The sequence below is a fragment of the Elephantulus edwardii genome, unplaced genomic scaffold (assembly GCF_000299155.1).
Source record: "Elephantulus edwardii isolate Elephantulus edwardi_28Jun2011 unplaced genomic scaffold, EleEdw1.0 scaffold00024, whole genome shotgun sequence".
NCBI classification, from domain to species: domain Eukaryota; kingdom Metazoa; phylum Chordata; class Mammalia; order Macroscelidea; family Macroscelididae; genus Elephantulus; species Elephantulus edwardii.
The window spans coordinates 2185236-2212368 of NW_006399774.1; the positions used below are offsets into that span (position 1 = coordinate 2185236).

At 43.6% G+C, this 27133-nt stretch overlaps 1 protein-coding gene across 1 annotated transcript in view; it reads left to right on the plus strand.

Annotated features, from left to right (window-relative positions):
- CCDC170 (coiled-coil domain containing 170) overlaps positions 1–27133 on the plus strand; it is a 159795-nt gene that overhangs the window by 42092 nt on the left and 90570 nt on the right. Inside the window, exons 2-5 of the mRNA XM_006882803.1 lie at positions 11017–11142; positions 13289–13545; positions 14851–14995; positions 19489–19674. Of these exons, the coding sequence (XP_006882865.1) occupies positions 11017–11142; positions 13289–13545; positions 14851–14995; positions 19489–19674 (714 nt within the window). The remainder of the gene's footprint in view (positions 1–11016; positions 11143–13288; positions 13546–14850; positions 14996–19488; positions 19675–27133) is intronic.

Genomic DNA, 27133 nt, shown 5'->3' on the forward strand with positions numbered 1-27133 from the left:
ATGTTGAAACAGTTGACATGTTGCATATATTCGGTGACATATTCAGAAGTGAATTTCAGTCTCTTTCACAGTCTATAAAACTTTTTTTTTATATTGAGACTTTAATGAAAGCTTATAAAGAATTTGGATTTTCATTCATTCATTGTCGCACATTTTCCTCCCTGCCCCTGCCCCTAGTTTGCCTTTTATTTTTTTGGAAAAAAAAGTTCTTTCGTTGTTATACAGTCATATGCTCCGAGCCCCCCCCCCCCAGATTGACAACAGCAAGATAAAGGTTAGATAGGAAGTGTAGGAGACACAGTTTACATTAATTAACATTTATGCTAATAGAAGAGGGATGGTTTGGAGAAGGAGGGTCAGAATATTTGCACAGCTTGAAGAATATGATCAAGACCACTAAACTGTAGGGGATAAAATTGTTGAAACTGTATGTTTTGCTCTATATATTTTCAACAATAAAATGAAAAGAATATTAAAAAGTTTTTTTAAAAAAAGGAAATGAAGATTAACTAATAAACTAGAATTTAGGGGGGAAGACAGGATGAATCGTCAGTATAATTAAAGTTTCATGAGAAGATTAGAGGAAATAAAGTTTCAAAGCATTTATTTAAACATGTAATTAAAATGAACAGTTTCCTGAAATACAAGAGGGCTTTGATTTTCATACATAGTGGTTCTAGAGTGTGCCAGAAAACATTGACCCAGAAATGGTCCACACTGAAACATGTCTTCATATCCAAAGTTAAAGAAAGAAATTTTTGGTCAAGAGGAATTTTTTTTGGTCAAGGATTTTTTTTGTGAGTTGTTTGAACACAGGAGAGAAGCTGTCCAAATCTCCTCCACTGTCACATCTGTGTCCCAGGCAGAGACACAATCCTAGGACAGCATCCTAGGAAATTGAAAGTGTTGCTGAGGTATTTTAGGTCTGGACAGACTTCATTTTTTAGAAGAAATAGGAAGAAAGTCATTCCTAACATGTAAGACTGCATAAAACACTTTCCTCACAGTCTGTGTTGTGCTTACCCCCAGTTTTTGCAGTCACTGTGTCAACAATATTCACCTAGGTCTTCCTTTGTAACCAACCCTCCACATTTCCAAGCAATAGTGACACTCTATTCTAAATTAAATCATTAATAATGTAGATGTAATTGACAAATATTGAGCTTCAAGACTTGAGAACAGAGTATACCTTTTCAAGTGCCTATGGGACATTCATAAACGTGTTTTCATGACAAGCTTACTATCTACTCTGATTGGAAACAAGACAGACAGGATATTAGTCTAAGTACCTAATGATGTGTACATCAAGAGCACCATCCAATCAGTTGGATATAATTTTGAATGGGTGCAGATGAGCCACATTGATGCCCAGTGAATGCCAGTCTTGAAGACTGATACTATCCCCTGGGCACAGTTCAATAAATTGGTTGTCATTGTTAGATGCCATTGCAACCTTGTGAACATACAGATCTGAACCCTGTCCTATCTTGTGCCATCCTCGTCAACTCTGACAAATTGAGCTCATTGATATAGTCACTGTGTCAGTTCATCTCTTTGGGGGTCTTCTCCTTTTTTGTCCCTTCACGTTGCCAAGCGTGATGTCCCTTTTCAAGGAATAGCCCCTCCTAGTAATATGCATTTCCACATAAAAAACCCCACAAAAACAACAAACCCACAAAGATTCTTACCACTTAGCCAATGATAGATGATAGATGATAGATGGAGAAAGGATTGAAACTGTTGGTGATTTCATCTTACTTGTGATTTCATTCAAAATTAATACTCTTGTTAGAAGCAGTCAGGAGATAAGAAAATGTATTGCTTCAGGCAAATCTGCTGTCAGAAACCTTTACAAAATACAGAACAATCATGTCAGTTTGAAGACTAAGGTGCACCTGATTCAGGTCATGGTTTTATCAGTCATCTCCTATGCCTCTGAGAGCTGGACAATGAAGAGAGAGGACAGAAGAACTGATGCCTTTGAATTGTGGTGCTGTAGAAAAGTACTGTGTGTGTGTAGAAAAGTACTGATTATCCCATGGACAACCAACAGAACAAACAGACATGTCTTGGAGAAGGTGCAGCCAGGGTATTTCTTCTGGTGCTAAAGACAAAGCCAATGGCTCCATTGGAGGCAAAGATGACAAAGTTGTCTCTCACCCTTTGGACCTGTTGCTAGAAAAGGTTATTTCTTGGAAAGGTATCTCATACTTGAAAGGGTGGAGGGTTAGCAGAAGAGAGGAAGACCCTCAACACGATGGATTATCACAATGACAGCAACAATGGTTTTAAGTGGACCAGAGATAGTGAGGACAGCGCAGGATAGGAAAGGATTCAGCACTGTTGCTCATAGTGTCACTATAGACTTGACTAGAGGGCACCCAACAACAACCACAGTAACAGCAACATATTCGAAGTAGGAGAGATGAAGTTTCACCATCCTTGCCTCCCAGGAGCGCTCTGACCTCACCTTATTCAAGATATACCTGTTTGTTCTTTTGGAAGTCCACACAGGATATTCAGTATTCTTTTCCAACACCCCAGCTTAAAGGTGTCAATTTTTCTGTTCTTCATTGTCCAGTTCATAGCAGTTGGATATAATTTTGAATGGGTGCAGATGAGCCACACTGATGCCCAGTGAATGCCAATCTTGAAGACTGATACTACCCTCTGGGCACAGTGCAGTAAATTGGTTGTCATTGTTAGATGCCATTGCAACCTCTTCATTGTCCAGATACATAGCAGGTGATTGAAAAGGCCATAGCCTGAATCAGGCACACCTTAGTCTTCAAGCTGATATCTTTACTCGTCAGTATTTTGGAAAGATCCCTGACAGTAGACTTGCCAATGCAATACATTTCCTGATATCCTGACTGCTAATACCAAGTGTTTTGATTGTTGATCCAGGCAAGAGGAAGTCACTGATAATGTCAATCTTTTCTCCATCTATCGTGGTGTTGCCTACTGGTCCAGTAGTAAGAACTTAATATTTTCTTGATGTTGAGATGTAATCCATATTGAAGGTTGTAGTCTTTGATCTTCTGTAGTAAGCACTTCAGATCTTCCTCCTTTCCAGGGAGCAAAGTTGGGTCATTTGCATAATCCAAGTTGTTGATGAGTCTTCCTCCTATCCTGATGCCACATTCTTCTTAACAGAGTTCAGCTTCTCAAAAGATTTGTTCAGAATAGGATATACTCCTGACATACACCTTTTCTGATTTTAAGCCACTCAGTGTTCCCTTGCTCCATTTGGACAATCAATAGCTTCTTGGTCTAGATTTCATATGAGCACAATTAAGTGTTCTGGGTTTACCACTCTTCTCAATGTTAGCCAGAGTTTGTTGTGATTCACACAGTCATGCGCTTTTGCATGGGCAATAAAATGCAGGCATTCATCTGAAATCAGCAATGTTATCCCTCTTCTAAACCAAGCTTGAATGGGTAGTTCCCTGTCAATGAATTACCAGTAATAAAACCAGAAGATGAAAGCAGAAGATGAAAATTCATCCTCCTTCCACTGCAAAGCTCTTAAGCAACTTGAGTTAAGAAGGAAATCCATGCACACCCATGTTTATTGCGGCTTTGTTCACAATAGCAAGGAGTTGGAAACAACCTAAGTGCCCATCAACAAACGAATAGGTAGAGAAGCTGTGGTATATTCACACAATGGAATACTACACTGGCGAGTGGTTGTTCAAACTTACTTTCCTAGCCGCTGACTCTGTCTTTAGCTCCGTTGCTGTGTGAAACTATGCTGATTATGAGAACAAGGTGAACAGCATCTTCTGGGTGGGAACATGCAAGCGAGGGACATAGGTTACTAATGACGTCAACTTGCCTTCCCACTAGGCTTCTGTATGTTATGCTGTTAGAGACTTTCAAATCGAGTATGACCCATAGTGACCCTATGAGCAAAAGATCTGAACCCTGTCCTATCCTGTGCCATCTCCACACATCCTGACACCCTAGAGCCCGTGGTGGCAGTCACCATGTCAACCATGTGGCTGAGGGCCTTCCTGTCCTTAGCTGACCCTCCACTTTTCCAACCAGCAGGTCCTTCTCCAAGGATTAGCCTTTCCTAGCAACATTCTCAAAGTTGTGAGACGAAGCTTCATCGTCTTTGCTTCCAAGGCACCCTATCCAAGACAAACTAGTTTGTTCTTTTCATCATCCATGGGATGTTCAGGACTCTTCTCTAACATCACAGGTCAAAGGCATCAATTCTTCTTCTATCATCCTTATTCATTGTTCAGATCTCAGATTCATAGTAAGTGAACAGAAAGTCCTTAATAATCAGATATATGTTAGTCCTCAAGCTGACATCAATGCTCCTCAATAATTTGAGGAGGTCCTTGATGACAGACTTTCCCAGTGCAATACATCTCCTGATTTCCTGACTGCTAATATCATGGGTGTTGATTGTGGATCAAACAAGAACCACTGAACATGTATAGAGGCTGCAAATGGGAATCTTGGCACCAGCAAGAAAGGAGAAGCAGAGATTATAAGGTCCAGTCATTTGGGCTGGAGATTCCTGCTCCAGGTGGTACGAGACCTAACCCAGAGTTACGGTAGCAGAAGCATCAGTGTCAGAGGTGCTGGAGAGGCGGAGGCCCATGTGAGAGCTGAACTGGAACGGGAATGACCACATCATGGGGCTAGAGCTGAAGGCCTGTGCCCAAGCTTCCTGGGGGGCTGGAGGTAAGGGGTACAATAATTGGCAGGACTAAGAAAGCATTGCAACACTGGTGTAAAGCCAAGAGACCCTTGAGCAGCCTGAGAAGCTAGCCCGGCCCTCTACCTTCCCCAGCACACTGTCTTTTCCCAAGGACTAGCCAGCTTCTCCTGACAGTATACTCAAATAAGCACACTAATGCTGGTATAGGAAGCTCTCAGGGCTTAGAGGTAAGAAGCTGTGCTGCAATCCTGAAGGTACGTGGCTCGAACACACCAGCGGCTCCATAGCAGAAAGATGAGCAGTTTCCTCCCTTGTGATTGACTGCTTCTGAAAATCTGCTGTGGGGTCAGCTATGGGTCAGTTTGGACTTGATAGCACACAATAACAACCACCACCACCACCACCACCACAACCACAACAACCGTGCTGGTATATGAATGCTGATAGAATTAAATACTGAAATAAATGCAAGGAAAAGAAAAAGATGTCAAAGGAAACTTGACATAAGATTTAAAACAAAAAAGTCCAACAACAAAAAACTGCATCAGTTACTGGTAAGTCAGCCCTGCTGCCTGGTACTGCCGTGTGTAACAGTGTACCTGGGTGCCAGACGGTTTTGATTAGCTGCTAGTTTGGAGGTTGCTTGCCAGGACGACACCTCCTGACATGTGAGGTAATGACATCCTCGCCTCTAAGGAGCTCCCTGGTACTTTTTTGAAGGCAGATTTTTCTCTTCTTCTGACAGTACATGGTACATTCCACATTCTTCACCAGCTTCACAATTCAAAGGCACAGATTCTTGTTCAGTCTTCCTTATTCATTGTCCAAAGTTTGCATGTGTATGAAACACAATTGAAAAGAATTGTCTCCTAGATGGTTGCTAACAAGTATTTAAGATCTTGGATGCTGCTCACCAAACTAAGGAGTAGAATGTTAGTTTTATGAGGTGTGTTATCTCAGCAAACTGAGTTATTCCAAAGGCCTATGGCCCTACCCTCTCCACCCGTCAACCAAGTCCATGAGCTATTTAGAAATGTCAAGGAAGTCTTCATACTTGGACATATTGTTTTTTCAGTAAGAATGAGATACAACAAATGGTGTGACTATATAACTTGCTATGCATCAGAGAGCTGGAGAACGACTAAGGATGATAGAAGGAGAATTGATGTCTTCAAGCTGTGGTTCTGGAGAAGAGTATTGAATATACCATGGACAGCTAGGAAAACAAACTGGTTCATCCTAGAGAGGATGAAACCAGGCTGCTCCGTGCAGGCAAGGATTCTGAAGCTCCGTCTGACATACTTTGGGCAAGTTGCAAGGCGGGACCAGTTCTTGTAGAGGGATGTCATGCTTGGGAAGTAGAGGGACAGCGCAACAGAGGAAGACCCTGGAAGAGAGGGATTGATTCAGTGACTGGGTTAATGAAAGTAGTTGTGTCAGAGACAAAAAGGTTGGCACAGGATAGAGCAGAGTTCAAAGCTGCTGTATATAGGGTCACAATGAGTTGCAAGTAACTGGATAGCACTCAACAACAACAATAACATAACTTCCATTAAAAAAACCCTAATAATAATAATAATATCCATGCAGAGCTTACTTTTTCTATTTAGTTTTATAGAATGGTGTGCTGAATGCTCAGTGGTCCAAACTTGTAAGTGGCCTTGTCCTCTCAAGGTCGATTTTAGAACATACAGCTGTGGTGGCTGTTGTTGTTGTTGTTATGTGCTGTCGAGTCGTTTGCGACTCATAGCAACCCTATGTACAACAGCCCTAAACCCTGCTCTATCCTGTGCCAATCGCACTGCCTCTGACACTCCCATCCCGATTACCCCAGTCACTGAATCAATCCACCTCATAGAGGGTCTTCCCCTCCTGCGCTGTCCCTTCACTCTGCCCAGCATGATGTCCCTCTCTAAAGACCTGTCTCTCCTCACAACATGTCCAAAGTATGTCAGACGAAGCCCCAGAATCCTTGCCTCCAAGGAGCAGCCTGGTTTAACCCTATCTAGCATGAATCTGTTTGTTTTCTTGGCAGTCCATGGTACATTCAGTACTCTTCTCCAGCACCACAGCTCAAAGGCGTCAATTCTTCTTCTATCCTCCCTAGTCATTGTTCAACTCTCTGATGCATAACAAGTGACTGCAAAGACCATGGCCTTAGTCTCCAGAGAGACACTGTTGCTCTTGAGTACTTTAGAGAGGTCCCTAACAGCAGACTTTCCCATCGCAATACGTTTTCTGATTTCCTGGCTAGTGGTGCCAAGAGTGTTGACCGTGGAGCCGAGCAAACTGAAGCTGTGAACAATCTCAATCTCTTCACCATCCATCCTGATGCTGCCAATTGGTCCAGTGGTGAGAATTTTTGTCTTCTTGACATTGAGCCTCAGTCCATATTGAAGGCTGCAGTCCTTGACCCTCTGCAGTAAGTGCATGAGGTCCTCCTCAATTTCAGCGTGCAGGGTTGTGTCATCTGCATAACGCAGATTGTGGATAGATTGTCCACCAATCCTAATGCCACGCTTCGCTAGCATGGAAAAATCCTTTCTGAATATTGAATGAGGCAGAACAGGAAGAGATTTTCTTTTTCGACTTGGTTGAACTTTTTCTGTGTTCTGTAAGGAGTGCGTCTCTGCCATTCTCGTGGCTGTGCTTTGACGGGCGGACGTTAGCTGTTCCTGAGTGCCTCGACGGTTTTGGTTGGCACTTTGTGGGTTAGAACACACCGGTCATGACAACACTTGTTGAACCGTAAAGGGCCCTGAGATGACTTCTGCATTCATGAGCCTTTTCAAGCACTAGTCTCTAGCCATTGAGGAGCTGGGCAATCATAAAGTGGTTTTACTGGTATTTGCCCAGAGGTCGCTAAGCTGTTTCCCAGAAATCCTGCTTTGGGTGGGCTCTCGTAGATTCCTTCAACACTGAATGGCTTTCTTGTATGTATTTCACAAAGGCCACAGGCCCTGGAAACTTCAGAGAAGTGGGTGTCAGTCTGTGCCTAACTAAGACTCTAATTTTTGAAGGAAGCAGCTGTTGTGGCTGGAATAGGACAGAACCAGGATGCGAGATTGCGCACTGTGATCATGAGATGATATGAGTCCAATGCACCCTGACTACTTGGGTCACACACAGTTGCTTTATGTGCTCTACAGAACTACAGAAATTATCCCTGAAAGTATAGTCTTATAGGGTTGCTTTAAAAAAAAACAAAAAACAAAACACGCCACATATGTTAATTGCCAAGCTCTAAAACCTAGTAATTTTTAATCTCAAAAATCCAGTTATATGATTTAGCTTGAAATACAGGCCTACTTGATGACATTGGGCTTTGACCAATGTCCAGCAGAGCAGAGAGCTGTTCTTGTCTCAGTGGAGGAGGGCTGTCCACACACCTCACTGTTCCCTCCTCTTATTTATTCCAATCACCTTCATGACCCCAAGACAGGTTATGAGGTTAAGAAGAAAAGATAATGTGAAAAATTATCAGGAAGACAGACTTGAAGTCACATGATACCCTTGTTGAATAGATGAAGCACTTTCATCAATCGATTGATAATCTTTGAGACTAGAAATAGAAAAGCAACGAAACCCATCTCCTGTTCACATAGGATTTAGCACTGCATCTCTTGGACAGATCGTTGCCGACTCTTGATTCTTGAATTGCATAGGAAGGAAACTCCTTGAATTCCTTTGATTTCTTCTGAGGACCTTTGTAATGTTGAGGCAAATTCTAAATTGTTGAACCTTACTACAATTCTAGGAGTGTGTGATTTGTCTGTGCAATTGTATTCCACACTCTTCCAATGATACCAGCAACATTTGCCATCAAAAGGCTTTTTGGCATTATCTTGTATGAATAGTTTGTACATGAGATTGTGAAGAAAGTACTATAATAATTCTTGTTTTGTAAAAGGCTATCTACTAACTGTGGTGTTGGAGAAGAGTATTCAGTGGCCTGCCAAAAGAACTAAAGATATGTCTTAGAGAAGGTGCAGCCAGAATACTCCTTGGAGGTCAAGGTGATACAGCTTAGTCATATAAACCTTGGGCATGTTGCTGGGAGAAGCTGTTCCTTTGAGATGGATATCATGTTTAGAAAGGCAAAGTGTTGGTGAAAGAAAGACCCTTAGCCAGATGGATTGACACAATGACTGCTGCAATGTGTTGAAATGTGTCAAGAGATTTTGAGGATGGCACAGGATAGAACAGGGTTCAGATCTATTCACAAGGTTGCTATGGGTCATACTCGACTTGATGGCACTTAACATTCACAACAACAACAACGTGTATTGACTCTGCAGAGACCTTAAAGTGTGTGGATCAAAACATGTTGTTTTCGTTAGGTGCTATCAAGTCAGCTACAGTTCATGTTGTTGTTATAGCCACCAATTTGCCTGCGACTCACGGCAACCCTGCGTATAGTAGCTCTAAACCCTGCCTTGTCCTGAGCCAGTCTCACTGACTCTAACACGCCTGTCCTCAGTGCCCCAGTTACTGTGTCATTCCATCTCATCTAGGGTCTTTCTTTCCTGTATGGTCCCTCGACACTTCCAATCATGATGCTCTTCTCCAAGGACTGGTCCCTCATGGCCACGTGCCCGAAGTATGTGAGACAGAGTTTTAAAAATCCTTACCTTGAAGGAGAAAGTTGGTTTTAACCTCTCCAAGACAACTCTTGGCAGTATATGGTATGTTCAAGATTCTTCTTCAACACAACTCAAAGGGCTCAATTCTTCTGTCATCCTTAGTCATTATCCAGTTCTCTGATGCATAGCAAGTAATTGTGAAGACTATGGCCTTCAGTATGGACTGAGGCTCAATGTCAAGAAGACAAAGATTCTCACCACTGGACCAATTGGCAGCGTCAGGATGGATGACGAAGAGATTGAGATTGTTCACAGCTTCAGTTTGCTCGGCTCCACAGTCAACACTCTTGGCACCAGCAGTCAGGAAATCAAAAAGCATAGCGCGATGGGAAAGTCTGCTGTTAGGGACCTCTCTAAAGTACTCAGGAGCAATGGTGTCTCTCTGGAGACTAAGGTGCGCCTGATACAGGCCATGGTCTTTGCAATCGCTTGTTATGCATCAGAGAGTTGGACAATGACTAGGGAGGACAGAAGGAGAGTTGATGCCTTTGAGCTGTGGTGCTGGAGAAGAGTAGTGAATGTACCATAGACTGCCAGGAAAACAAACAGATTCATCTTGGAGAGGAATAAACCAAGCTACTCCTTGGAGGCAAGGATTCTGGGGCTTCGTCTGACATACTTTGGACATGTTGCCAGGAGGGGCGGGTCCTTGGAGAGGGAAATCATGCTTGGGAGGGTAGAGGGACGGCGCAGGAGGGGAAGACCCTCTATGAGATGGATTGATTCGGTGACTGGGGTAATTGGGATGGGTGTGTCGGAGGCAGTGTGGTTGGCACAGGATAGAGCAGGGTTTAGAGCTGTTGTAGATAGGGTCGCTATGAGTCGCAAACGACTCGATGGCACATAACAACAACAACAACATGTCTAGTCTCTAAAATGACATAATTGCTCTTTAGCATTTTGGAGAGGTCTCTGTTAACAGACTTCCCCAATGCAATTCATAATTTGATTTCCTGACTGTTGGTGCCAACAGTATTGATTGTGGAGCCAATCAAACCAAAATTATTGACAACTCAATCTATCCTCCGTCTATTGTGGCGCTGTCAATTGGCCCAGTGGTGAGAATCTTTGTCATCTTTGATGCTGAGTTTCAATCCATATTGAAACCTACCATCCTTGACATTCTTCAGCAAGGAAGTTGCCAAGAGAAGGACATTATGCTTGGATGGGTGGAGGGACAGCATAAGAGAGGAAGACCCTGGGTGAGATGGATTGGCTCAGTGACTGGGGTAGTGGCGGTAGGTGTGTCAGAGACAATGAAATTGGTTCAAGATAGAGCAGGGTTCAGAATGGTTGTTCATAGGGTCGCTATGAGTCCCAAGCATTTCGAAGGCACACAACAACAACAACAAGAAGAAATAAATCTGAATTTTGAGGATGAGAGTTAGATTATCTGAACAAAACTTTGCTTCTGATAGTATTTTTAGCACAATGCTTCTGCCTTTGATTTAACTTTACACAGCTGCACATAAAATATTGTTTAGCACACTCTGGTGGCCTAGTGGAAAGGAGCTGTACTGCTCCCTGAAGGTATGTGTTTCAAATCCCCCAGCTGCTCTATTGGAGAAAGATAGGCACTCTCCTCTTGAGTGATGTATGAGTGACGTACAGCCTCTGAGGACGCCCCGGAGGGTCAGCTGTGGGTCAGTGGTGCATAACAACAACTGTATTTTGTCTTCTGGCGGAACCCAACAGGAAACTTACAATCAGTCGGCAGTTCCAGTCACTCGGGAGCAGCTGAACCACTACCGAGATGTGGCTGAGAATGTGCAAAGTGAACTCGCAGCAACTCTGGTCAAGTTGGATCGTGCGCAGACTGAGGTAAGAGAAAGGACCCCCAGCACTCAGAAAAGGGCCTGGTCCGCTTCTTGGGGAGTAGAGCAGAGCCTGGAGGTGGTTAGAAATAGGACCGTGTGTTACAGGCTCAAACCTTTGGGTAAAGTTTGGATTTTTTCCCTCTAATTGATTGTGGAGAGTCCCTAAGAGGTTCTAGAGTTGGCACATTGCAAAATGCGATGCACATGGAGACTTTGCCTGCCTTCTAGGTCTCAGAACAGCTCTACCTCCTGGAGCCCTCCCAGGTACCTGAGGACCTAGAGTGGAGGTGCCAGAGGCTTCAGAGTGCTTCTATCATCACTTGGAACACCTTCCGCTAACATGGAGATTTTACAAGAGAACTTGGAATACTTTTTCCTTTGGTAGTTGTGACTGGCTAGGAAAATTCTAGAAAGGGGGCTGGGACCTCTACAGGCATACCTCCTTTTACCACACTCTTGCTTTATTGTGCTTTGTAGACATTGTGGTTTTTTTCACAAATTGAAGGTTGTGGCAACCCTTCCTCAAGCAACTCTGTTGAAGTCATGTTCCCAGTAGTATGTCCTCATTTCATGTCTCCATGCCACATTTTGGTAATTTTGACAATATTTAATTTTTTTCCATAATACTACTGCTAATTTAATAGACTATAAAACAAAACCCCAATGTCATAGAATGGGTTCTGACTCAAAGTGACTCTCCATCGGATTTTGGCCGTTGTAAATCATCATGGAAGGAGACTAATCCTCTTTCTCCTGTGTCTTGGCTGGTGGACTTGAACCCTTAACCTCATGGTCTGCAAGCAGCCGAGCACATTATTCACTATGCCAACTGGTATAGTGCAAACATAACTTTCATACACAGTGAAGAAACTAAAGACTTTATGTGACTTGCTTCATAGCTGTATTTGCTTTATTGAGTTGGTCTGGAAGCAACCTGAAATATATCTGAGGTATGCCAGTTCTCTGGAAGTTCAAGGCTAGATCAGGGCTCTTATGCAGTTACTGAGAGTTTGTACTCCCACCCATGCTCATCATGTTCATAGCCCATTGACTCTAACAATCCTACTATTGTCTAATAGTCTCACTTGGGCAGCCAAACTCAATTAGAAGATGAGTCCATATGGTGCGCATATGTGTGAGCATATGAGGGAAAACACACACACACACACACACACACACACAAGTTTCTCCTTTGAGACTAGAATTTTGAAGTTCCTTCTCACATACCTTGGGCATATGACCAGGACGCACAGTCCTTGGAGAAGGACATCATGTTAGGAATGGTGGAGGGACAGTGCAGGAGAGGAAGATCTTGGATGAGATGGTTTGATATAGTAACTGGGGCATTGTGGGTAGTGTGACTGACTCAGGACAAGGCAGGCTTCAGAGCTACTATACATAGGGTCGCTATGAGTCGCAGGTGAGTTGATGGCACACAACAACAACCACCACCATCTGAATTCTAATTGTTCATAAGAAATACAATTGTTTTAAAGGGTAGACTACCTAATGTGATTCAGTGTTCAGAGGCTACAGAATTCATAAAAATGAAAATATTAATTCTGTATAAATCCTGTAAAGTTTTCACTTATCTCCCATATTTTTTCCGAAATCTGAATATTATATTTCTTTATCACTATAATTAAGGTCCAGAAGGTAAGTGCAAGAGACACGGTGATAGATTGAATTGTCTAAGAAACAGTTATTTAAGTTAACAGTTATTTAATTGTTATTTAAGTCTGTCATTTAAGAAACAGTTGTGGCTTTGTATCACACAGAGTGTGGCTGGAAAGTTTCATATTTCATAGTTCATCAGCAGTAGTAACAACCATACGGGTTTGGAAAATGGGTTACCCTTGCAACATGTTTTATTGCTCTGGGTGAAACACACCACAGTGTCTCTTGAATGAGACCAAATCAACACAAGCCATTGCTCAATTGATTTTGCAAAGAATAGGCTATGAAAACCCATTGTCTGTGTAGTTTCTCATCTGGTAAATACAGATACAAATAAAAAGGAAAAAGAAAAAGTTGGAGTGAGTCATAAAAGAAGAAGAAAATTGTAAATTTTGATTTAGGGTTTTCTTCAAGCGATCTCAGATTTGTAGAATTAAATCCTTTCCCCTCTTTTTGCTTCTTTTCGGTGTTAGCTGCGAGAACTTCGATCCAAGATGCTTTCTAAAGAAGTTTCCTGTCAAGAGTTGAAAGCTGAAATGGAGAGCTATAAAGAAAACAATGCCAGGAAGTCATCTCTTCTCACCTCGTTGAGAGACAGAGTTCAGGAGCTAGAAGGGGAAGTGGCAGCACTCACTACTTCAAAAATCAGAATAGAAATCACAGCTCACGCTGCTGTCAAGGAGAACCAGGTGCTGAAGAAGAAAGTCATAGAATTAGAAGAAAAATTACAGTAAGGACATTGAAATATAGCTCTTGGTCCATGGAATATTACAATAGTAGCTTCTGATAGTAAGATATACCTTTCAGTGGTCTGGTATTTTGCATCATTTGGTCATGAGACTTAATTAGAAAAATAATGACCTCAATCAACTATCTTTGGAATCCTGAAAAATGTTTCCCAAGCCTATTTTGAAGTGTCATCAGTCCTCACAAATAGAGAATTCCTCTAAGCCATGCACTACTCACCAGGGCTTCACATCTTTATGGACACACTTGAAAGACTTCCTCTGAGCTCGGGTTTAGCCTGAGGCTGTATGATGTATGCTTTTGATGATCTCCTTTAGCCTCGTGGCTTTAAGGATCACCTAAATGTTGATGACATTCATGTTTCCGTGTCTAATCGGTATCTCTTGTAGAAACTTAACACCGACACATCTTACTACTAATTGGACATTTCCGTGTGTATGTCCAAAATACCAAGATCAAATCATAGCGGTAGCTTCCAAGTTGAGTGTGACTCATGGTGACACCATGTCTGCTGGAGAAAAACTGGCCTCCGTAGAGTTTTCAATGGCTGGGATCTTTTGGAAGAGGCCTAGTGGTGCCACAGATTGTTAAGCTGCTAACTGGGAGATGGTGGGTTGGAACGCACCAGCTGCTCCAGGAGAGAAATGCGAGACAGTCTAGTCCCATTATGGTTCATAGCTTTGGAAAATTACTGGCACAAGTCTACCTTGCCCTGTAGCATTGCTATGAGTTGGAATTGGCGAATGACAATAATGAATTGAGGATTGAGTTGTAGCTTTTTGGAAGTGAACCTCTAGATCTCTCTTCTGAGGCATATCTGGGCATATTTGCCCCCAAATGAGCTACTTGTATCCCTGAACTTTCCTTCATTCATTTAATGACAATTCCATTCTTCCTGTCAATCTTCCACAGATAGGACATACTCAAGCCTTCTACTTTCCTCTAGGTCTGACCACCCACTCCACGGGCTCTTCCACTGTTACTACATGTAAGATGCTATGTTTTCAACATATTTCATATCCCTCTTTCTTCCTTTATTCCTTCGTTGCCATCTTTTTCCAACCAACTGAATATTTCACATATGTTAATCCTTGATTATTTTCCGGCTTTCCAGTAGCTCTGTGAGGGCGAGGAGTTGAGTGCTAATTGTATGTTTTCCGCCTGGGAAACCGTGTTGTGTGGAAAATGACAGCAGTGATTTTCCACAGAGAGTGAAAGTGCTGAGTCTCAAGGAATACTGTCTTCTGTGGGGGTGTTAATCCAGGGTTATTTGTTGTTTTCCTGGTAGGAAATGTTTAAAGGAAAAGGAAGAGAATAAGATCAAAGTCTCAGAGACTTGCAGAAAACAGGAAGACTTTCTCTCTCAACTTCATGACTGCTTGGAACTGGATATGAAGAATGGCAAAGCATCAGAGGAAGATTTGATTTTAAAGGTGTATATAGATAAATCAATAAGACTTTAAATATAGTGGACTTGCTGACATGTGGCCTGAGAGAAAGAGCTGCGGCCCAGTTTGGGGGTGACTTGAGCAGGAACCCCAACTTAGTGTTAACTAGCTGTGTGAAATAGGACCAACTCTATCACCTCTCTGAACCGCAGTTCAAAGTCCTCTTTTTATTTTGGATTAATTATTCTCCTTAAGGGATTGATTATCACATAGACTGCACTTAAGAACTACAAACTTTTTTTTTTTTTAAGAACTACAAACTTTTAAGCTCCTTACCACTAACTGAAAATTTGACTGTTGGAACTCACCCACTGGTGCCTCAGAAGAAAGTCCTGGCAATCTTCTGAACAGTCTTAGCCCTGAAAACCTTGTGGAGCGCACAGGAGGGCTCCATGGCCAAGGAGTGACTTGACAGCAACTGGTTCAACTGGCTTATTGCCAAACGTATTTGCTGTTGTTATGTGCCATCTAGTCAACCACAACTTATAGCAGCCCTACGTACAACAGCTCTGAACTTTGCCCTATCCTGAGCCAGTCTCATTGACTCCAACACACTTAATCCCACTGCCTCAGTTAACGTGTCAATACATCTCATCTGAGGTCTTTCTCTTCTTTGCTGTCCCTTCACCCTTCCAAGCATGATGTCCTTTTGTAGAGACTGGTCCCTCCTGGCCACATGCCCAAATTATGTGAAATGGAGCTTCAAAATCCTAGCCTCCAAGGAGAAACTTGGTTTCACCATCTCCAAGACAGACCTATTTGTTCTCCTGGAGGTCCATGTGTTATATGTACAAACGTATTTAGAATGTTGAAAACAGTTCATCTCTTTTAATAGCTTTACTGTTGTGGACTATTCAGTAGAAACTTACCCATAGGTGACACTCTGATGGGTTTTCAGAGGCAGTAAATCACATGGGAGGAGATTGCCCATTCCCCTGCAGAGCAGCTAGTGGATTCGAACCATATACCTTTGTACTGGCCATTTAATTCCTTACCACAAAAGAAGAGAAGTCTCCAGATCCCACCCCATTCCCCTTTTAGTTATTACTAGAAAAGCCAAAAACTAAACATGCCAACAAACTGAAAACAAAAACAAAACAAAACAAAACAAAACAGCTATAGGTCATTTTTTGGATGTTATTGTTATTATTGAGTGTAAAATATTGATTCGTTTTTCAAACTTTTAAAAATTTTACACTAAAGCCAAATAAAAATCCCAACTTAATGATACATCACCAATCAAACCCCAAAGCTCCTCCCATCGAGTTGATGCAGATTGGCAGTGACCATCTGAGTTACACATGTTTTTCTTCATTTGAGTTAAAGTTTGTAAACCATCTTCTATTTCATTCAATCTTTCATACACATTTTGCTTGATAGCATTCGTTATAATTGATTGATACAATTATGCATTGTCTCATTGGACCTGAGGATATAAGCAGATTGCCTCGTCTCTTTCCCACGGAACAACTAGGGGCACAAACAACTTTCTTTTCAGTTACCAGGCCAACCCTTGGCCCACTGCTGTAAACTGTCCTGGGAGCGATTGCCCATCTTTCTCCTAAAGAGTCACTGGTGGATTTGAACTGTCAGAGGGGCTCAGCCTAGGCGTAAGCAGTGCGACTACCTAGAGTTGTTGTTGTTGTGAACTGTTGAGTTGAATCCAACCCATAGGTGAACCTCCAATGAATTTACAGAGGCAGTAAATGTCGTAGGAGGACATTGCCCATTTTTCTCTTGCAGAGTGGCTGGTGGATTAGAACCATATACCTTTGTGTTGGCAGCACAGCTCCTTACTGCTTGGCCACCAGAGGTCCCTAGACTATAGTACAGTGTAAACATAACTTGTGTTTCTTCTGGGAAACCTCAAAATCCACATGACTCGCTTTTTTGTGAATGTTTGCTTTGTTGTAGTGATCAGGAACTGAACCTTCGATGTCTCTAAGTATGTCTGTACCTTCCACAGGTCACAGGAGTTAGGATGTCAGTATCTTTTGGGGAGACAATTTGATTCATAACATTCTCACCAAACATGCAAAATACAAACCACACAAAGTTAAGAACTCATAAAGAATGTCTTGTGTTAGTTAAATGACATAAATTTTACATTTGAAAACTGTCTATTACCTTTCTGTTCAAAGTGTTGCATTTCTGAACCATATAGTTAATACAAGATTACAAGATTCTAACAATACTGGAGGGCCTATACTTCAAAGTCTTCCTGCTACCCTGCTCTCCTAGCCCACCTGCTGGTCTCCTTGGAGCAACCTCTGTAAGAGAAAATGAAGGGATAAACCAATCGCTATTATTACCCAAGTAAGAAAAGGGTTGTTCTTGTTGTGTGCTGTTGTGTTGAAACTGACCCATAGCTGACCCTCCAGCGGGTTTTCAGAGGTGGTAAACCACAAAGGTTTGGAAGCAGGAGTGACATTCACTTCCTAAGCAACATGCCTCCAGAAACTCTAAGAACTTTGATAAATGTTGATAGTAATAAAGGGGCTTCAGGCCTTTTGTTCATAAGGTGGCTATGAGTCATGCTCGAATTGAAGGCAATCAACAACAACAACACCAAACCACGTAGGTAGAGATTGCCCATCCTTCTCTTGTGGAGCAACTGGGAGATTTGAACCGCATACCTTTGTATTAGCAGCTCAGTTTCTTGGCACTAAGCTACCAGAGCTCCCTCAACAACAAAGATAAGAAGAAGTACAAGAAGAAGAACACAATCTGGACTCGGAGGCAAACAGTGCTGTGAGTGAGAGGTTTGGGGAGGTGTGTAGATGTGTTGGTCCCCCTGAAGTGGGGACCTTTCAAGGAAGTTGGGGAGTTAGCATGCAGACATGAAGGGAAAGAGCTGAAGAGGGAGGGAACTGCACTGAGCCAGGAGCAGGGTGTCCTGATGTCCAATTGCTGAGGCTAAGCGATTTGTCACCCCGCAGGTGGTCATGACACAGGCATGGGACTGGTCCCATGACTCTCACGTCTTCCCACTGATGCTCACCACCCTCCAGTCTCAGGCCAGGAGCCTGGTTGGTTTTAGGTCCCTTCCTGGTGAACCTGGTAAGGGATTACACAGTGGGTGGCTAACTCAAAGGCTAGAGGTTTGAATCCACCAGCGGCTCTGCAGGAGAATGCGGAGGCAGTCTGCTGCGGTAAAGGTTTGCAGCCTGGCAGCCCGTATGTGTAGCTTTCTTTCATTCTATCTGGTCACTACAAGCTGGAATTGACGTGATGATGTTGGGTTTGCTGCTGTTGTGTTAGGTGCTGTCGAGTGGAGTTTGACTCATCGTGAGCGGTGCTCTCCCTTCACAGTACCCCGCAGGCTGCACTCTCTGCTCCTGTGTCCGGGTTTGTTCTTCTTCCTTGGACCTTCTCTTACTTGGGTTATTTATTGAGGGAGTGATGGGAAGAAATTACGCTGCCTCTTCAAAGGTGCGATTTGAACCGCCAGCTGTTCCACAGGAGGCTGGGCTGTCTCCTTCTGTGTGACTTACTGACCCTAAATCTCCCTGGAGAGACAGCTGTGGGTCAGTTTTAACCCAATGGCACCCTTCACTGAGTTCAATGGCTGAGTATTATGAATGGAACCACAGGCTTCCAACTGACAACTCAATAAAGACACCGATGTGTAACATCAAGGCGACAAGCCCTGTGGTCATTCCCAACTCCAGTGATAGCTGTCCTTTGATACAGTTTTTCCAGGATTTTTTTTCCTCTAGTAAAGGATTTTATTATTTTTTTAGAAGATATTTAAAAGGTTTATTGTAAAGAGCAATAAATGGAGGGTGGAGGGACAGACAGCTCAGGAGAGGAAGGCCCTCTATGAGGTGGATTGATTCAGTGACTGGAATAATTGGGATGGGAGTATCAGAGACAGTGTGATTGGCACAGGACAGAGCGGAGTTTAGGGCTGTTGTACATAAGGTCTCTATGAGTCACAAGCGACTTGACGGCACATAACAACAACAATCACAGCTACAAAATTAAAATTGTATAAAAAGTTTTTCCATGATTTTAAAAAATGCTTGAACTAACTAGAAGGGGCACTCTCTCTCTCTAATGAGCGTTCTGTCTTTTCTGTTTTTGCTACGGTGGCCTGGGGGGACACCATCCATCCTTGCTTCTAAGCCTTCTCTCAGCTGTGCAGTTCCACAGGCCGTGACCTCGCTGGGATTATTTGACCTGCAAGGTCTCCCCACTTCTTTCTGGAAGCTTCTGTCTGCTCTCTTATTTCTGTTCCCTTGCAGCCACCTTCTATGTCCTTGTCTTTGAGCCACCTTGTCTGCACTTAACATTAGCTTAAGCTTAAGTTTAGGCTTAGCTTAGGCAATGGCTAGGAGAGCGTTAAGTCCCTCTAAGAGGGTCTGTATTGATCTAGCAGAGTAACTCACCACTGGGGGCTGGAGGGAGGGGTGTTGAGAGAGAAGGACGTGCAATTGCTAACGTTTACGTGACAACCACAACTGCCTTCTCCTCAGCTTCGAGCGCTGTGCAAGGAAAACGCATCAGCGAGAGGACAGCTTGTCACACTTGAAGAGACCGTGAACGTCCATGAGATGGAGGCAAAGGCCAGCCGAGAGACCATCCTGCGGCTGGCCGAGGACGTGAACAGGCAGCAGGAGCAGGCGGCCTCGTGCCTGGCCGAGAAGGCCCAGCTGAGCCAGGTAGGGGCTTGCAGTAAGCACCATGGGCGTGGGCCCAGCACAGGCACCATGGCCTCTCAGTGGGATGCTGGGGACCTCAGGCTACTCCCGGAGCTCACAAGCTGGGGCTGGGTTGTTTTTTTTTCTAATTAGATAAATGGGAGATTTAGCACTTTTCTCCCACATCACAACTCAAAGGTATCAACTCCGCTATCATCCTTGTGCCTTTCTTCCTGCTCTCAGATGCATGGCAAGTAATTGTAAAGACCATAGCCCGAATAAAGCATGTTTGAATCTATAGGCTGACATCATTGTTCTTCAGTATTTTGGAGAGATCCCTGACTGCAGACTTTCCCAGTGCAATGTGATTCCTGATCTTCTCACTGCTGGTACCAAGAGTGTTGATTGTTGTTGATACAAGCAAATTAAAATCATTGGAACTTCAGTCCTTTCTTCATCTGTCATGATGTTGCCTATTGACTCAGTGGTCAGATTTATAGCTAGCTCCCCAATTAAAACAAGCTTGGAAGCAGGAGTGGCATCCACTTCTGTAATAGCTTGCCTCTGGAAGCTCTGTGAACCTGGAGAAAGGACGAAAGTTACACAGGTGTCCAGGGCTTTTGTTCATAGGGTCGCTATGAGTTGCCTACGACTTGATGGCACTTAACAACAACAACAAAAATTAAAAAAAAGAAAAATAATGTCTAAAAGAACCTCTGGAAAATATGACTTATTTTAGTTCATCTCCAAGTGTGTTTTGTTTTTTTTTAACCCTTCTAATTGTACATTTTAGAATACTTAGCAATATACTCACGAGCTAGAGGATTCTAGATGTACTTGGGGGTTTACAGTTAAAATTTTCCCTCCTGTGTTACTTGTAAGGGAGCTGTGGTAGTTTAGGGGTAAGGATTTTAGCAGTGAGTGCTGGGTAAGCCGGTTGAATCCACCACCAGCTTCCCCATGGGAGAAAGATGGACCATCACCTCCCTGAGATTTACCACCTCTGAAAACCTGCTAAGGGTCAGAGTCAAATCTATAGTACACAATAACAACAATACTCATAAGGAGCTCTGGTGGCCTAGTGATAAGAAGCTGCTCTGCAATCCAAAAGGCATGCAGTTCGAATCTACCAGCTTCTTCATGGGAGAACAATGAGCAATTTCCTTCTCCTTTTCAGAGAGTCAGCTGTGAGTCACTTCCTACTTGATGGCATACAACAACAAAAACTCTGTTTGTCCAGACATCCCAGTATTGTCCCCAGAGGCCACCTCTGCTGACCGTTGCTTTTACAGCTGATCTCTGTGTTATAAGTGAGCACCCTTCCTTCTTTGTAACTGTGGCTTTGAGAACCATTGCTCAGAACAGCCACTTATAGTACAAGAGGGGAATCTTGGTAGTACTATGAAGCTACGAAGCAAAAGGTTGGTGGTTCAAGCCCACTAACCACTATTTTGAGAGACTGATGAGACAGATTGCGCTTGGAAAGGTTCCCAGCCTGGAAACTATGCAACAGCTCTGTTCTGTCGCACAGAAGCACTTTGAGTCAGTCAGCTCCCTGGCGACGGGTCAGGTTTGGCTTTTGGTTGGCGGAAGAAAAGCCTGGATACTTTGTCAATGATTTAAAAACTGCACATGTAACAAGTAAAGGAACCATGCAGATGACGCAAGCTCTGGTAAGTGTGCTCCGTAGGGAGCTGTGCTGAAAAGCCCGAAGTCACACTTCCCCAGCCATCTGGACCCACCAGGGCTTCCTTGGGAGAAAGCCTGGCAATCTCAGAAACAGACAGAAGGTTTCTAGGAGCTGGAACCGAGTTGATGATAGTGCGTGAGCGGGAGCGAATGTGAACGGGTCAGGGGTGTTTGTAGATTAGGTCTTTTCAAAGTGGGTAGGAAGCTGTCCTGTGATGCCAAAGGCACAAGGTTTGAATCCACCGGCTGCTCTGAGGAGGAAGGATGGGCATTCTCCTCCTATTTGAGTTACTGCCTCTGAAAACCCACTGTGGGGGGTCAGCTATGAGTCTGTTCTGACTTGACATCACACAACAACAACAACAATTCAACAAAGGGTGCAGAGGAAGTGTCAGTAAGTCAGACGTTTGCAGTCTGGGTACTATCCAGCTTTCCAGACCATTCTATGCAGGATGTGCATAGGAGAGTCTCTGGGTAATACACTCAGGGAGCTGCTAATAAGAGGTTGGCAGTTTGAGTGCACTTAGACACGCCTCAGAAGGAAGGCCTGACAAGATACTTCCAAAACGGCAGTCATTAAAATCTGGACTCTACTTCTGCTCTTACAAGCTCTGGTGGCCTAGTGGCAAGAGCTGCGCTGTAATCGCTAAAGGCACATGGTTCAAGGCTACCAGCTGCTCCACGGGAGAAGGATGGACAGTATTCTGTGCCATTACCTGCCTCTAACAGTAGGCTTATGTAAGGGAGCACTGGTGGCCTAGTGGTAAGGAGCTGCACTGCCAACCCAAAGACGTGCAGTTCGAATCCACCAGCTGCTCCATGGGAGAAAGATGGGCAGTTTCTTCCCAAGCAATTTATAGTCTCTGAAAACCCACTGGAGTGTCAGCTTTGGGTTGGTTCTGACTCTATAGTAGACTCTACAGTACACAACAATGACAACAAAACAAGTTCTACTCTTCCATGTGAGATAAGCATGAGTCAGAATCAGAAGGGATGGATATATTTTTTTATAATTATTATCAATACAAATGGTGACAAACTTGACACACCGTATGTTTTTCTTTATATTATCTTTGGCACAAATGGTAGTACATTGTGCACACTGTTATAAACAAGCTTATTAGGGTGTTTTTTTGTTTTTTAGTTTTTTATTATGTACTATTGAGTGAGAACCGACTCTTAGCTTACCCCCCAGTGGGTTTTCAGAGACTGTAAATTGCTTGGGAAGAAATTGCTCATCTTTCTCCCACGGAGCAGCTGGTGGATTTGAACTGCCTGTCTTTGGGTTGGCAGTGCAGCTCCTTACCACTAGGCCACCAGTGCTCCGTTACACAAGCCTACTACATACATAAAATCTTGTTTCATTTCTTATGTGCAGCACTTATCAGTAAAACAAAACCAGTGGAGACTGGCTGTGTCAAAGGACAGGTGCGTCTCATACTTTTGAGGGCTGTTGCCACAGGGAAGTGACTTTCACCTCGAACTTTTATTTGTGCCATTCCTTTTCTCTTCTGCTCCAATGACCTGGAACCTATTTAAGCATGAGGATAAATACTGAGCGTAGACACTCTGGCGCACTAACTATGTTTTAAAAATGTTTGCAACGAGGGGATGGATTATGAGATCAAGAATCACAAGCAATTTCCAAAGGCCAGGATGGGCCAGTATAATGAAGGAGATGGGTAGGGGGCTGACAGCGGCGAGGCAGATGACTCTGTGAGATGGCCTGGCCCAGGAGTGCTGTTGGAGTGGCAGATGGTGAGGACGATGCAGAACTGTAACGGTTTCATTCTGCTGAGATTGAAGGGGTCATGAATTGAGCCATGGCAATGGCAGCTGTCTGTCAATCTGTCGTCCTATAAGAGACAGAGTCTGTTGCTAATGACTGAAGCTCCATGAAGTCTGAAGAGGCAGTGGTGCGCTAGAGGCTGTGTACGGTGCAGAACTGGAGAGTGGAAGAGAAAGCTCTGTCCTTGAAGGACTCTCCTTTGGCACCAGGGATATCATTGCTGATGTCAGATGTGTTTCATGGACTCTGCAAAGGCATTTCACTGTGTGGATTGTACCAAATTTTGGCTAACATTGAGAAGACTGGAAATTCCAGAGCATTTATTCCCGAGCGCATGTGAAACCCGTACCTCGATCAAGAGACTGTTGTACACATCATCATGGTTTAAAATGAAGAAAGGTGTGCACCAGGGCTGCAAACCTCTCCACACCGATTCAATCTGTATGCTGAGTAAACGGAGAAGCTGGTCTCTATGAAGAAGAATGTGGCATCAGGACTGGAGGAAAACTCATCAACAACCTGTGTTACAAACTGCAAAGTGAAGAGGATTTGAAGCACAAACTGCAGAAGATCAAAGAATACAGCCTTCAATATAAATTACATCTAAGCATCAGAAAGCAAGAAATTCTCGCCACTGGGCCTATAGGCAACATCATGATAGATGCAGAAAAGATTGAAATTGTCAACGATTTCATCTTAGTTGGATTCACAGCCAGCAACCCTAGTACCAGCAGTCAGGGGATTAGGAGACATATTGCATTAGGAAAGTGCAGTCAGGAACCTCTCCTATTTACTGAAGAGCAGTGATGTCACTTTAAAGACCAAGATGTGTCTGATTCAGGTCATGGACTTTCCAATCACTTGCTTTGCATCTGAGAGCTGGACAATGAGTAAGGAAGACAGAAGGAGAATTGATGAAGGCCTGCAGGCAAAGAGCCCTCAGCCTTAGGCCCTCAATTCTCATGCGGTGACTGGCTTTGCCAAAGCTGGGCCTTTGCCAGTCTGGAGGCGATGCACCAGCCTGGCCCTTCCCCTTCTCCTTCAGCAGCTCCCAGGAAAGCTCATTTTTAAAAATCTTTGTAATCCTTTAGAGAGCTCTGGTGGCCTAGTCCATAGGGAGCTGCTAATCTAAAGGCCACACCTCATTGGTGATTCGAATCCATCAGTGACTCTCTGGGAGAAAGAGTGTGGAGAAGAATACTGATTATCTCATGGACTTCCAAAAGAACAAACGGATGTTTCTTGGAGAAAGCACAGCCAGAAAGTTACTTGGAGGTAAATAGGACACAGCTTCATCTCACATACTTTGGACATGTTGTTGTTATGTGTCATCAAGTCGATTGTAACTCATAGAGACTGTATGCACAATAGCTCTGAACCCTGCCCTATCCTGAGCCAATCCCACTGCCTCTGACACACCTTACCCTATTTACCCCATCACCACAGCAACTGTGTCAATCCATCTCATCTGGTCTCTTTCTCTCCTGCCCTTTCCTTCCACCGTTCCAAGCATGATGTCTTTCTCTTAGTACTGCCCCCTCCTGGCCACATACACAAAGTATATGAGATGGTGCCTCAAAATCCTTGCCTCCAAGGAGCAACTTGGCTTCACCCTCTCCAGGACAGGCCTGGTGGCTCTCCTGGCAGTCCACAGTATGTGCAACACTCTTCTCCAGCATCACAACCCAAAGATACTGATTCTTCTTCGATCATCCTTAGTCATTGATCCACAGTAAGTAATTGTGAAGACTATATATGGTCTGCATCAGGCACACCTTAGTCTCTAAACTGACACTGTTGCTCTTCAGCACTCTTGAGAGGTCTCTGACAGGAGATTTTCCTAATGCAGATTTCCTGACAACTGGGCATGCTGTTAGGAGAGGCTGTTGAGGGAGACCCTCAACCAGATGAATGAACACAATGTAGTAATGGGCTCACGTGTTTGAGAAATTATGAGGATGGCACAGAAAAGTGTGTTGTTCAGATCTGTTAGTAATGTTGTTATGTGTCATTTTCTGCTTAACAGCACGTAACAACAAAACAATAATCTCTGGATGCATGCCCACAGTGACGTCACTGAAAGATAGCGTGAGGTGAGAAACTAGAGGGAAACAATGGCCAACATTATCTAGAAACTTACCTGTGGTGGTTGTTGTTGTTATGTCCTATTGAGTCCACAGACTGCTAGCAACCCCACAAACAATGCATCTGTACCCTGCCCTGGGCCATGCTCGCCTGTTGTTCCAGTTGCTGTGTCAATCCATCATGTTGAAGGTCTTCCTCTCTTAGGCTGACCCTCCACTTGCCCAAACATTCACTAGCTTTATCTCCAAGGAGCACCCTGGTTCCACTTTTTCCAAGGCAGACCTGTTTGTTCTCTCAGTAGTCCATGAGGTATTCAGTACTTTTCTCCAGCACAACTCAAAAGTCTTTGATTCTTCTTCTTTCATTCTTAGTCTCTGCCCAACTTCTCAGTAAATGGGAAGACCATGGTTTGGATTAGGTGCACCTTAGTCTTCAAACTGACATCATTGCTCTCCTTGACCACAGATTTCCCCGCTGAAACTCATCTTTTGATAAGAGTAAACGATCATATGTCTCCTTAATTCCTTGCATCACTAAATTCATTTTAGGAGTCGTTTTCTTCTCCGGAGACGTTGTTGTTGCTAGATGCTTTTCAGTCAAATACGACTCATAGCAATCCTAAGGACAGCTGACCTGTCCTGCCCTATCCTGTACCGTCCTCATCATCCCTGACACACTAGAGCCCGTTGATGAAGTCAACGTGTCGAGCCATCTTTTTGGGTGTCTTCCTTTCCTTCACTCACCCTCCATCTTTCCAAACCTGATGTCCTTTTCTGAGGAAAAGCTTAAACTAGCTATGTGTCCAAAGTACGAAAGGCAAACCTTCACCATCCTTGCTTCTAAGGAGCACTCTAGCTGCACCTTCTCCAAGACGTATGTTTGTGCTTTTGGCCACTCATGGGGAATCTGGTACTTTCCTCCAACACTACAGCTCAAAGGCTGTGACACATTCCCCTGACACATTAGCTTTGAGGAAGGAGCAAATCTGTAGAGTCAGAGAGACATACATGGATATCCGGGTCACCTTTGGTAATTATTTAACCTGCGTGAGCCTCCGGGGTTTCTCTATGCCAACTTTGCAACATTGTGGGAAGAATGAAATGAGTTAGTGTATTCAGCTCATAACACAATGGAAGCCGCTTAGGGATTAGAATCACAGTTACAACGGAGAATCTTAATAAAAATGAGCCTTGCTGAGTGTCATTTGATGACCCTCATGGGCGATACCACCAAGGGAAGCAATGGTTTTCAGGACTTGTTGTAAGAAGCTGTGAGCAATCTCGAAGGCACGTGCTTTGAATCCACCAGCAACCTCTTCCCATGTGATTTACTCCCTCTGAAACCCCCCCAGAGGGTCAGCTATGGGTTGGTTCTGACTCAACAGTACTCAACAGCCACAGAGTTGATCTTTGCTTCATAGCAATCCTATAAGGCAGAGTAGAACTGTCCTACAGGGTTTTCTAGCCTGAAATCTTTATGGGCACAGACGGCCAGGTCTTTCCTTCTGCAGACTTACTAGTGGGCCTCAAACTGAGGACTTTTGGGCAGAAAATGAATGCTTAAGACACTATATGGCTAGGACTTATTCTAAGTCTTAAATAATGTAAATAGCAACATGCCTGACAAATTCAGACTGTGCATCCTTTTACAAGAGGCATCATAGTGAGATAGTCTGGAACATGTTGGACTGTTAACCAGAGGACAGCACTTTGAATCTGCCTGTTAGTTACTCTTCAGGAGAAAGATGGGCAGTCTCTTCCCAAATTTATACCCTTGGAAACATGAGGGAGGGTTACTATCAGTCAGGACCAACTCGATGACTTTTGGGTATTCTTTACAGAATAAACAATGCATTAAAGAAAAACTTCACAAGGTAACCTGACAGCTATATTTTGTTTGTTTGTTTATTATTATTAA